We start from the raw sequence: 12,466 nt of genomic DNA, 5'->3' as shown, positions 1-12,466 counted from the left end.
TTTTCGGCTTATTTTTTGATTTGCTTTACTCCATTTTTGGCTGTGTGGCATGCATTCGCTTTTAGTATGGATCCTAAGCAATGAGACCACAGGTCCTTCATGTCTTGTGAACAAGCTCTCCTGTCAGTAACTTAAAGTGAAATCTAAAACTCATGATGATGCTTTATTTTCTCTTTTTTTCCCCCTGTCTTAGCACTTCTTCATTAACAACTTGTTTTAAAATGCTTCCTTTTCTCTATTCTTTTCAAATAGAAAACCCAAAGGTCTCTCTAACATCAAGCCCAGCCTTTGAAACATGGTACCCTAAAGAATTGATTAACTTCAAATGCAATGTCGATGTGCCCTCTAGTTGGACATATGAGTGGTATCAGAATGGGAGTAAAATTCATGAATCCACCATTAATAATTATAAAGCAGCCCCACTGACTCATTCCAGCAATGGCCAATACCAATGCAAAGTCAAGAGAAGAGGAGGTCAACTCTATACAAGTAATGATGTATCAGTAAAAGTTGCTGGTAAGCTCCCATGTATGCTCAATCTGTCGCAATGTCTTTATGCATTATAATAAAAGAATATTCTTTGAAATAGCTGTGATTACATGAGTTTGTGTAGCCTTTAATCTGCAAACATCTTCTGAATGCACCCTTTCAGAACCACCTACCCCGATTATAAAGCTGGAGACCTCCTGGACTGATGTGTTTAAAACGGAAAAGTTGAGATTCAGCTGTACAGGGCCAGACTCCATATGGACACTCACCTGGTACAAAGACCAAAAGAAACTAGAAACAGAGGGATCAGCTCTCAATATTGATTCTGTCACAAAAGATGACAAAGGGGTATATACATGCAAAGCTGAAATTAAACCCAGAGGAGTCTCTTCTGCATCAAGTGACACAATAGTTATCACTGTGTATGGTAAGTTTTTATTGCTTTCGTTTAACATTAATATTAAAAAAATGAACAAACTACAATATGTTGTTTTTAGAATACTCCTTAAAGCTGCACTGCAGCTGGTGACATGACTACAGGAATGTCACCTACAGAAGGTATCTTAGAGATGCAGAAATAAGTCTGATTGTTGTAAGGAATCTGTTTGCAAGGTCAGACTGAATGATGAAATGATAGTTATGAAAACATTATTGCCATAAACAATACAATGCAAACTCTCTTCTAAAAATAGCTGAAAATAAAATAGGCTGTTAAAATATAAAGTTACAAAAGCCTACACGATGTTCCGCCAAACAGATAAAAAAAGTAATAACATATTAGATGTGCTTTACTGTACTGTTAAAGGGAAGGCCATTAGTTCCTCATTTTATGTTCCATTATACCCGCCTGTTGTTCCCCATTTTTCTGAGTATTTTATTTTATTTTTATATTTAGGCTTTTATGTGAGGTTATTTTAAAGCTTCTTAAATATAAAGTTCTTTATTTTATTTAACAGCTGAAACTTATTGATAAAAGCAAAGACGAAATAAGAATAATGCTTTGCTTTTCAGTCATTGGTGTTGTTGAAAAAGCCCTTTTAGTGATATATTTCTGTCGTTTGATTTACTGATTAAAATTATATGTTTACTCTATTAAAGGCACAGCTGGTCTGATATTAAATTAAGCTCAACCTTTTCAATTTTAGGTCATTTTAGGTCAGTTAGGATTCCTTTCTAAACGTCAAAATAATGAGTAGAAAGTTCTTTTTTCACTTTTCTTAATATCATTAGTTTACTAACACTCAGATTAATATGTCTTCAGATTATTTGGGGAAATCCATGGGTCTTGTTTATACAGCATTTCTACAGCTCAGACACAATGTTCTCTGAGCTGATGACAAAACCCCACAGTAAGCTGTGCCCATACGACCTGAGGTCATGCACAACACATGTAACCTAAGGAAAGACAGTTCAGCCACCCTACTACCTTATTACATTATGCGCCGTGATTCTAAATGTTTCTGAAAATATTTACAGCATACCTCTTAGTGTTCAATGTTAAAATGATAGAAACAACTTAAGCAAGCAGACTTTTTTTCAGCTTCAGTAAAAGACACAGAAATGCTGTAACCCCAATCTTGCTCTTACGTACTCAGTTCAAAGGTGTTAGTTTCACATTCTAAATGTGTAACATGTCAGTGTTACAATTTTAATGCAACTTTACATTATAAGCCCAGACAAAAAAAATTATAAGTAACATACCCATGCCAACATAAAATAATATAAAAAAGTTGTTTATTTGTGCAAAACAAAGCAGCTTTGCAAACATGTTGAAGTAGAGTTAATAAACAGTTAATAGCAATCCATTCTTGAGTTTGTGTTTCAGTGTTTATAGCTTTGTAGATACTTTAAAATGGTTTTGTATGAAAACACTAGAGAAAGCTAATATTGTCAAGTCATATGTTCTTTGAAGTGAACAAAAGGGTTGATTGATGTATTTCATGTCCAGAAGTACTATTTGGAACAGATAGCAGTCCAACACATAATACAAGATAAAATATGTTATAAATTTAAAGAATAAAATACTATCCTTAATTAGAATTGCAATAATAATATAATAATAATTTAACCTGATCCACATCATTTTATTGAAACAAAAAACTCAAATTTATTTAAAAAAAAGCAATCTGTAAATTAGAGTTTAGAAAAATAAATAAAGTCTTATACCTTATTAACCTTATTTAAAAAGAGAAACACAAATTTAACAATTTTGTTGACTGGATTGTTTATTATAAATAAATCATAGCTAAAACCTTGCTGTGTTTATTAAGTTTAATGAGTAATCTGTTTTTTTGGGTAAAGATATTAGCATTTCTTGTTTCTTTGTAACAGTAGGATATTAATTTTATTGCAGAATTTTAAGAAGATCTGGATTTTGATTAAAATTGAATCTTTTGGAAAACCATCCATCTGCACCAAGTTTGATGCAGGACAAAATGTAATTTTTTTTTTTCAAATGCAGTCAGAAGCCACACACACACACACACACAAAAAAAACTTGAGGGCCTCAAATGGAAGAACTGCACTATCTTTGTCTGCAACCATCATAGGAAAAACTGAGTCAACATTTGAGCAGCAGAGAACATTTTTACACCCTGCACACAAAGGTTAAGCCAGATAAATTTGCCTCCAGGATAAGACCATTCACAGATTTTTTTTTGTATCCAAATATAAAAGTTTTAATAACTGGGAGACGACAAACAAAATGAATACCTGCAGGTTTGAGAGTATTATAAGGGCCTGGCAAGCCAGGCTAAGGGCCATCACACTGTCATATGACACACTAAATTGGTTGCATTCCTTGTGTTACAACAATCGCTCCCTTTACCAGGGCAAATGGAAAGAACTTTGCCTGGTGGAACCAAACCGGAATTATTCCTTTTATTTCTTCTTTCTTAACAGAAAACAAGCCCAAGCCTCAGCTAACCAGAATCCCAGACTTCCCTACCATGTATCCTGGAGAATCTGTCACCTTCAGCTGCATGGTTACTGAGTCCTCAGGATGGGAATATGAGTTTTATCATAGAAGTACCAAAATCGATCCAACCAGCAAAAGTTTGGAAAGAAAAGTTGATGTGACTAATGAAAACAGTGGAGAGCATCAATGCTTGGCTAGGAGAGGCCAACTGAAAACAGAAAAGAGTGATCCTGTTTCCCTGCACGTCTCTGGTAAGCACATAGTGGTATACACAGGTACATGGAGAATGAGGTATAAAGTAAACATTCTATAACTAAACCTTTTTGCGTTTTGGTCTTTAAGAATTCTAAGGGGTGTTTCAGTTGTTTCAGTGAACCAAAGCGCTTCCGCTTTTAATGCGTTGCCATTATGTTGAAACAGGATGTTGTAGTGTCAGCATGATTCTTTGAGGAACACCTCACTGCAGGCATTGTAGGTGGAGCTATTTAGGAAAGAAGAGTTTATTTGTCGTCAGGCTGGAATTAACAGAAGTTAAATCAGTATAAACAGGAAATGGTGAGAATGCATTCTTGTTAAGTTAACACAGGGGTGAACAGCTTCAAAGAGGGAAGAAAACAAGAGGCAAACCATACAATGATGGAATTATCTAAAAGCTTCAATGAAAATAAATTAAAAAGTCACTGCAGGTTTCGGTGACTTAGAATACACTGTTTTCCAAACCACAGTTTTAATTATGAGCTAGAGATGAAATTAGATATTTTTAAACAATTTAAAAAACATATATACATTTTCTCCCATTTTCCCCAGCTTTTTATTGTGAAACAATAAAATTATCATGAAACTCACTCATCCCATTGGGAGACAGTGGGCTTCTATTGTGCAGCAACTGGGGAGCCGTGTGGAGTTAAGAGTGGCAGTCTGTGGGATTGGGGCTTGAACTCAAAACCTCAGGATTCCTAGCGCTATGCCCTAACCACTAGACCACCACTGCCCCCATTTTCTGACATTCAATTAGACATCTCTTGTTTCAGATGGTTATACCTGCCAAAATCATTTCTATTTGCTAAATAATACAATAATATTTATTTTCTAAGTTGTGTTTTTTTAATTTGATTACAAAGCACTAACTATATTATCCTTAAGACTTTTTCTACCCCTATGGAGGTATGTATGCCCTTTTTGAGTTTTGATTTTCTTATGTACAAATAGTTTCTTTTTTTGTTGTGTAGGTAAATGTTTAACTTTCTGCCTCCTTCTTTTCTTTCTTTCTTTCAATAACATAAGATTGACTTAACAGTTCTGAATATATGATTTTCTTTTTTATTTCTGTAGCTCTATTGAGTAAGTGTAAAGCAAAGCTTTACTGAACCGCTAAATTCATAGGTCAAATAATCCTTTTTTTTTTTTTGTATCTCTATTTCTTTCCCATTAGAAATTCCTGTTCCCGTTCTAAAGAGAAAAACCCAGTGGTGGGATGTGTTTCCCTCTGAAAGAGCAGAGCTAGGCTGTGAAATGGAAGGAAGCTCTGAATGGATATTTACATGGTTCAAAAATGGAGAGAACGTTGCCGGAAACAGCGTCACTATAAGTGAAGATGGAAGCATTCTAACTATCACTAAAGCTTCAGGCTCTCACCATGGGAACTACAGCTGCTCTGGCGAATTAAAGGACAGGACTGTTCGCAGCATCCGCAGCTCTGAAGCCACTCTTCATGTCTATGGTGAGATGCGTGCTCTTGAAATTTCTGTATGATGTCATCATTTGAGAAGTAATGAAAAGGCTTTGGCATATTTTTTTAAGCAAAAATTCAAAATCAGTATTTAATCTTGCTCAGTTATAATCTTACTGAATTATAATTATGAGTTTTATTTATTATTACTCTTTTCAATTTTGAGTTATGTAAAATTATCAGAGACCAAAAACAGGGGAAAAAACTGCCATGAATACATTTTGCAAATGAAAGCCAATATTTTGCATACAAAGAAAACAAATCTCCCTGGAACTTGTTTGTCTGTGCTTTATTGTATTGTATAGATCTACAATACAATAAGTTTGCATATCATAAGCAAACTTAATGATATGTGATTTATAATATGGCAACTTTTTCTGTATTGATAGCTGTTTGCTCTAACACCCCTAAATATAATCCTATGCAACCGATCAGAAGGCGCCTGTTTAGCATTTAGAAAACACCTGTGTAATTTTATCACAAAATAGCTAAAAAAAATTCTGTTGAGCTCTCTTAAATTTGATAGGGAACCTTGGTTAACAACTAACAGCATAAAAAAAGTAATGTAGCTAGAGTAACAGGTTCAGGGCTACAATGGAGAATTTGAAGAAGGCCGGGTTTGGATATTATTCTCAATTGAATTCTCAGCATCCCATGATGCTGTTTGGTCCTTCATCTGTAAATCGTAAAAAAATATTGATAAAGACCTTTTAACCCCCAAGTAATGTAAAGGAAATATTTCGAAGACCGTCTACAGTTCAGATGGCACAAAAAGCTCTATAGCTGGCTGCCTTACTACATCAGAGGGGGAGGCACAGTTGGAAAATTATGGATTACAATCTGTTAGAGGCTGCAAAAGAAACCTCATCTATCAGAAAGGTTGAGTTTAATGGAGAATCTGGGGCAATATCTGATAAATGCTGTACATGAGTGTTTTCCATCCAATGAGAAATGCCATTCTCTAGATGTGGAAAGTTTTTGATATCTAAAGACATTCCTCTAAAGACAAGCAGCATGATTGGATTATAGAAATTCTGCTTTTAGAAATGATTGATTTAACGGAGCTGAATGCATTTCAGTTTTTTCTATATACATTTTCAAAACCTTTTATCATTTCCTTCCTCTAAACAATGCTGTTTTCTATGATTTTATATTAGTTTGTGTTGTGAGCTAAGGTAAACACACAGAGCCCTTAAAGCACAGACACTGTTCTTCCCGGTTTCTCTCTCTATTTTACATCCACTTTGCTATTATTGTTGACTTTCAGACAGTAAACCAACAGTGACACTCCTGCAGAATCCAGACGACAAATTGCTACACACTGGCGATGCGATCTCCTTCACTTGTCACGTAAATGTCTCTTCTGGATGGAAATACTCTTGGTACAAAGACAACAATATCATCAGCCCAACAAGAATCACTCACAACATCAGTTCTGCATCAACGTCTGAGACTGGATCATATGAATGCCAAGTTGGAAGAGGAGAAGAAACCCCTCTGTTTTACTCAGAGAAGAGTCGGGCTGTACAGCTTACAGTTGCAGGTTTGTTTAATTCTCCATACCGAAGCTTACTGCTTTATAAATGTTTTATATCATAGTTGTGCCTGTTTTCTCCAGAGCGCCCAAAGGCAAGTATAGTCCTGTTAACTACCTGGTCTGAGGTCTTTTCCACTGACAGCCTCAAGCTTCAATGTGAAGTGGTGGGCAGCCAAGACAATTGGAACTACACCTGGTAATAATACAAATCCTTAATGTTTACTATTCAGTGTTGCCATTCATATATGTTTATTTCAATTGTAGTCAATTCTCTAAAACGATTCAAACAGGTTTAAAGAGAGCGAACAACTTAATCAGGCGTCCTTATCGACGCATTCTGTTACGCCTTCGAATGACCCAGATCAGAGCGAGTACATCTGCCAGGGCATACGCACCAAGAGACCACTATATTCACAACGTAGTGACTCCTACAAAACCAAGAACCTCCGTGCGTATACCTGAGTCATCAGGCTTTAACTTCATAATTCTTCCCATTATTTGTTTATTAATTAATTGTGTTTTTTTATGTACAATTTCTAGTTTTAAAGAGGAGAGTCCTTCTTTCCATCTCTGGCTGCATTTTCTTTGGTATCATAGCTGTTTTTATTGGATGCATTGTCATGAGAGTTTTGCGCAAACCAGGTTTGTGATTTTTAAGTGTACACTTTCTTAATGTGTTGCATGCATGTTTAGAAAGGCTAGTTTTCTACAGTTCCCTTCAGCTTAAGCTGCACACACAATCTAGTGCCAGGAAACATTGAAAAAAAACTAAGTATGTCGTATACAAATAAATCTGCAAATAAATAAGTGACTTTAAAACACACTATTTTTAAAACTAATTATTTATAAATTTCATCATTCAACGATCAGTTAACATCATGAGCTGAACACAAAGGAGAGGATGTACAAATGCTCTTTAAAAAATGGCAAGGTTGATTTGCATGTTTTATGTTTAGATTTACAGTCAGTCAGTTTATAATTATGCATCTCTGTGCCATAAATGCTCAAAGTCAACAAATCAGGAAGTTGTGACGAAGAGCAAACGTTGTTTCAAGGGTTATATGTGGCACTTGATTCTGTTTAAATATGGCAAATAATAGCTTCCTGCACAATTTCAAAAGTTTTATTCAATTTTTATTTCTTTGCAGCTGATGCGGATGATAAGCAAGATGAAGCGAATCTGTTTCTCACCATGGCTCAGTTAAAGGACAGAAATGGTAAGCAGACCCCACCTCGTGTGGTTTTGTGGGTGTGGAGGCATTTTTTCTCAGTATGCTTCACACCACCCAGTTTGTGATTCACTTTAAGGATATTTTTGTTTCTTTTTTTTTTCCTTTTTTAAGTTTGCTTCATATTTTATTACCCGCTTCAAACATTTAGGTTCAAATTGCTTTCCATTTTTTTTCTGCAGATGCTCCCTGCCCTCTGGTTGAGTACATTACTGATGCAGATGTGAATCCACCCGCAAAAGGTAAAAGAAAAACAAACATTATGAACTAATCTCTTGGTGACTAGTCCGAAGCATGAACCTATACTAAAATTTTATTTTCCAAATTTTAACTGACAAGATTTAAACCCATTTTTTTATCTGTTGTGCAGAAGGGGAAGAGAATGCTACAAGCTGTACTGAAACAACGCCACTCCCAATAACTTCGCCAGAGGAGCAAGGTACTTTAATCTGCAATGAAACACTCTGATAAGGATGATAATGCTTTGCAAAACAAAGTAATTTACTGATTGCTCTTTTTGCATGTTTTTTTTTTTTCTTTAGCTGTAACAGCCAATGGAAAAGAGACAACAGAAAATGGTACTGCCATGGTTTCCTTTCTACAATGAACAGGAGATGACCTCAACATTCTTTTGGTTGAGACAAACCTCAAAATGTTGTTCACTGGAAGTTAAATATATTCTAAATACATCTGTGGCATCACTGAGGCTCACAGAAAACCTCAGCATGTTGCTAGTCCAGCTCAGTTCAAACTGAAGTGTCAGCTATTATGCGCCTTACATGAACATGTATAAGTTGTTAATGCAAATTGTTTTATTTTTCCTATTGAGCACTTTTACATGGCTAATGAGACTATCCAGATGTATATTGCATATATAGCCTAGTAAAACAGATTGTATGTAAAGTTGCATCATTGCTTATATTTCACTTTTTGCTTCAGTTCTCCAAACAGACAGCAGATGTCAGTGTAACTTTTTCCAGTTTTTTTTTATTTTTTATTGGTGAATTGATGAATGTATTTGCTTTGCTCTTATAAAGGAACAACATGAAAATTGTTTGATATATTTATCTACAAATCTTGTACCTTTGTATATCGTTTTTTGAAAATAAAAAGTTTTTTAAAAATGTGCTCTTTCAGTTCAAAATTGATCTGCAGCATCAGATGTGAGAGCAAATAAAGAAAATCAAACAGTGATCATTTCAAAAGCAGGCTGCTTTCTGGTTCAGTCAGGATGGACCTGCAACAGTAACAAGACATAAAGTTCCCTTAGGTTTTTTTTCCCTTAATTATTGAAAAAAAATTTGTTTTATTTCACAATGACTCACATCTACTTCAGAATATCGGACAGTCTCTCCACATAGTACTCGTAGTTCTCCTGGCAATCCTCCCAAGGTGTAAAGACCTCACCTTCCTGTTCCACATACATTTCCCAAACATGCAGGAAGTCAATGGGTTTCATCATCCGTAGTTTGCAGCCGGCCTGTACCAGGGCTTTTAGGCCTTCCACTATTTCTGGTTCCTCCCACTCAAAGAGACGGGAGCAGAATATAGAAAGGCGTAGCTTCTTGCGCTGCTGGAGGATGTTGGCCAGCTTGGCTGCACAACCTGCACAGGGACTGGATGATACGTACCATGTCACATCATATTCCTTGGAGGAGTTTGGGAGAACCTAAAAAATGACACAGATTTTGTTTGTAAAATGTAAAATAATAAAATGATTTGATAGAGATCAAACCTTTTGTTTTGTGTAACTGTACGTGGGGAAAAAAGAAAAAAAAAAAACAGGAAATATTTGGATATTACATTTTTCATGAGTGGAAAATCATGGATAATATTCGAATATACTGAATCTGACTTTGCATGCCCCACTATTGTTTTGTGTATTCAAACATGCATGTTTTGAAATAAAAAAAATCAGTCAGTACTGGACAGTACACCTGGAGTTTATAAAAAGATGTCAAGAAAAAAGGATGCTAAATCTCCCAAAAAGAGGTCTGCTTTAAATGATCTATGCAGCTTAGGCAGGATCATTTTATGGTCTTGCATTACAGTTTCCTAAATTAGAAATGGGGGCAACACCATTCAACTATCAGATTATCATTCTCTCACTTTTAAACTTAATCTTAATCTAAAACTATCACTATTGAAAATGTAATATTTGGCCTTGTTTAGATGCTCTTTGATTCTCCCTTAAGTGTTGCAGCTCAAGGCCCAAACTGTCAGCAGGTTTCACAATCAGAGCATAACTATTCACTTAATGTATTAAGCATTGGTCAGAAGTGAACATATTATTGGGTCTTTCTGCTTTTGTTATCGTGTTTTGTAACCGGAAGTGGTTCGTTGAGCAAACATTTTAAGTCTGATTTTGTAAGAAGTGTTATTCTGTTAAAAGGAGATAATGTTCCTCCTTGTTCAGTGTGAAAAAACACATGTTGTTTTTATTAAATTGGAGTTACATAGCTTTCAGTGTGTTTATTTTTTCAAAATAACTGAAGGTGGAATTTCAAAAAGATGTTCATACAACATGAGAGTATACTGAAATAGACTGAAGTAAACTAAACTGAACTGGATTAGATTGGATATTTGCAGAGTATGTTCCAGTTTGAGGTCACTTTCAGGAATCCCAAGCTGATGTTTCCTGTGAAATTATGTATAATAAACAAAACTGGATTTAATTGATGTCAGGTTTGTGGCATATTCAAATTTGGTGCATTTCTTTTTCTTATTTGGATAAATAATCAAGAGTGACTAAAATGAAACGTAATTTCCTTTTAAGATTGCATATCTATGGTAAACAAGTGTCAGGCACATTAGTAATACCGATAAGAGTTTTTTTTATGAAGGTCTTCCCCCTATTAGTTCCTCATTATGACTCACCATCTCTGGATTACTGACAAAAGAGCATGTCAACCTAAAACTCTTACCTAAAAACATGTCTATTGCAATTAGCAAAAATTAATTAAAAACAATTAAAAGATGAACCGAAACTTGTCAACTTAGTGCTAAGCAGTGAAACCAAGCTTGTGCATTTTTAATTTAATAGAAATTTAAAAAGAGATAATATATTTTTTCTTTAACATGTTAGATTCTGAACTATTTTCCTCACCTATGGTTTATCTCATTCAGCCGCTCAAAGCAGCATTTTCATTCTACACACCACTGTAGGGCTAAAGGTCAATAAAAGGGATTTTTAGTCACCTGTTGAAAGAAGGCCTCCTCGGCGTGGGCTGTGGCATGTTCATCCTCCAAGTAGCCTTTCAGTGGCTCTGCACTGCCTCCTGGTGTGTCCACTCTAAAACACAGGAATGTTTTGTTCCTGCCCGATGAGTATTCCACATTCCTGAATTGAAACTTGAAGTAGAACGGGCTCATCCGCTCCCTGATGGATAGAGACAGAAAGAGTTTTCACCGTATCAAACAAAGAATGTCGGCTCACCGAATAAATTCCCAAACCACTTGCCCACAATCCTGCTGGTTTCCTCTCACAATCAGTGATCCATCACTCTTTATAGTCTCACTGTAGTAAGTCTCTATCAATACCACAAGCAATTATTTTTTCTTCATTAATCTTTTACTGTGATGCACACAAAGAGCTGGATGGATTCATACAGATCTCCAACAGCTTTGATAATAAAACATCTCAAACATCAGAGACTTGGGGAGCTGATGCTACATACAATGAGAAGTCCAGCCTGGTGTTTGAGTGACTCATCTCTATTTTTACTGGAAGTTAAGAAACAGCATTTGTAAGCCATTCCTATACTTGAGTTACAATTCCTGTTTCTTAACTGGCAATCAAAATATAGACTACAAAAAAAATCAAGCTGGATTTTTTTTTTAGCGTCCCTTATAAATTTTACTCACCCAGTGACAATTTCAAAAGGAGGCAGCTCTATGGGCTGGAAGTCTCCATTATCCTCACTGTTATTTGCGTCTGCTCCTGCTGCTCCTTCACTTTCCCCGTTAGTCTTCTTCTCATCTGTCTTGTGTGGCTCTGGGGTCTTCTCTAACTTTTTAGCAACTTTGTCTGTGTTTTTTACAGCCTTCTCTTTGACCTTCTCCTTGTCCTTTTCCTCATTTGCTTTGGTTTCCTGCGTTTTCTCCTTCCTACGAACACCTAATCGGTTGGTTCTGTCGGCCATGATGTTGTGGAAGTGGGTTAGAGAGTTGGGAAACGAGACGGGTCGACAGAAATAGATGGGGGGAGAGAGTCAGAGCAAGTGGGGTGATAACCCTTGAGCGACTACAGAAATAGACCCCATTGTGTGCTGAGTTAGGAGTCAAACATGTGCATGTCTTGCTTGGTGCTGGCAGCTCAGTTACCTAAGCCCTCTCCTCCCCCTTTCCCATGACCTGCCTATGAAAAGGCCAAGGGACAGATCATGACTGAGTGTAAAGGTTCGTATGGTAGGAAAAAAAATTGTTTTTTTTCTGCCACCTTTCAACCAGTTGCCAAAGCAAAATAATAAACACACGTAAACACTGTTCCTTCTTTAATCCGTCAGACTTTCTATCTGTCAACAGGCAGGCAACAGGCACGTTATAAATAACGCTGCTTGGCTGCA

At 36.0% G+C, this 12,466-nt stretch overlaps 2 protein-coding genes across 2 annotated transcripts in view; one reads left to right on the top strand and one right to left on the bottom strand.

The window, feature by feature from the left end:
- LOC107092092 (basement membrane-specific heparan sulfate proteoglycan core protein-like) overlaps positions 1–8,891 on the top strand; it is a 10,373-nt gene extending 1,482 nt beyond the window's left edge. The window contains exons 3-13 of the mRNA XM_015386383.1: positions 846–916; positions 3,391–3,657; positions 4,839–5,126; positions 6,403–6,678; positions 6,754–6,868; positions 6,963–7,120; positions 7,213–7,314; positions 7,821–7,889; positions 8,084–8,143; positions 8,272–8,340; positions 8,444–8,891. Coding sequence (XP_015241869.1) covers positions 3,438–3,657; positions 4,839–5,126; positions 6,403–6,678; positions 6,754–6,868; positions 6,963–7,120; positions 7,213–7,314; positions 7,821–7,889; positions 8,084–8,143; positions 8,272–8,340; positions 8,444–8,508 — 1,422 coding nt within the window. The 5' untranslated portion in view covers positions 846–916; positions 3,391–3,437 and the 3' untranslated portion in view covers positions 8,509–8,891. The remainder of the gene's footprint in view (positions 1–845; positions 917–3,390; positions 3,658–4,838; positions 5,127–6,402; positions 6,679–6,753; positions 6,869–6,962; positions 7,121–7,212; positions 7,315–7,820; positions 7,890–8,083; positions 8,144–8,271; positions 8,341–8,443) is intronic.
- On the bottom strand, positions 8,892–12,168 carry apobec2 (apolipoprotein B mRNA editing enzyme, catalytic polypeptide-like 2). Its single transcript, XM_015386396.1, has 4 exons — positions 11,766–12,168; positions 11,100–11,280; positions 9,227–9,570; positions 8,892–9,138 (listed from the first exon to the last, which is right to left on the bottom strand). The coding sequence occupies exons 1-3, from the start codon at positions 12,041–12,043 to the stop codon at positions 9,229–9,231; spliced, it is 801 nt and encodes a 266-aa protein (XP_015241882.1). The 5' UTR covers positions 12,044–12,168; the 3' UTR covers positions 8,892–9,138; positions 9,227–9,228.
- Between the last annotated feature and the right edge of the window lie 298 nt (positions 12,169–12,466).

This window comes from Cyprinodon variegatus, unplaced genomic scaffold, assembly GCF_000732505.1.
Source record: "Cyprinodon variegatus isolate N-32 unplaced genomic scaffold, C_variegatus-1.0 Scaffold16, whole genome shotgun sequence".
NCBI classification, from domain to species: Eukaryota; Metazoa; Chordata; class Actinopteri; order Cyprinodontiformes; family Cyprinodontidae; genus Cyprinodon; species Cyprinodon variegatus.
The sequence above is the reverse complement of the archived record's forward strand: the minus strand, read 5'-3'. Positions and strand labels throughout refer to the sequence as shown.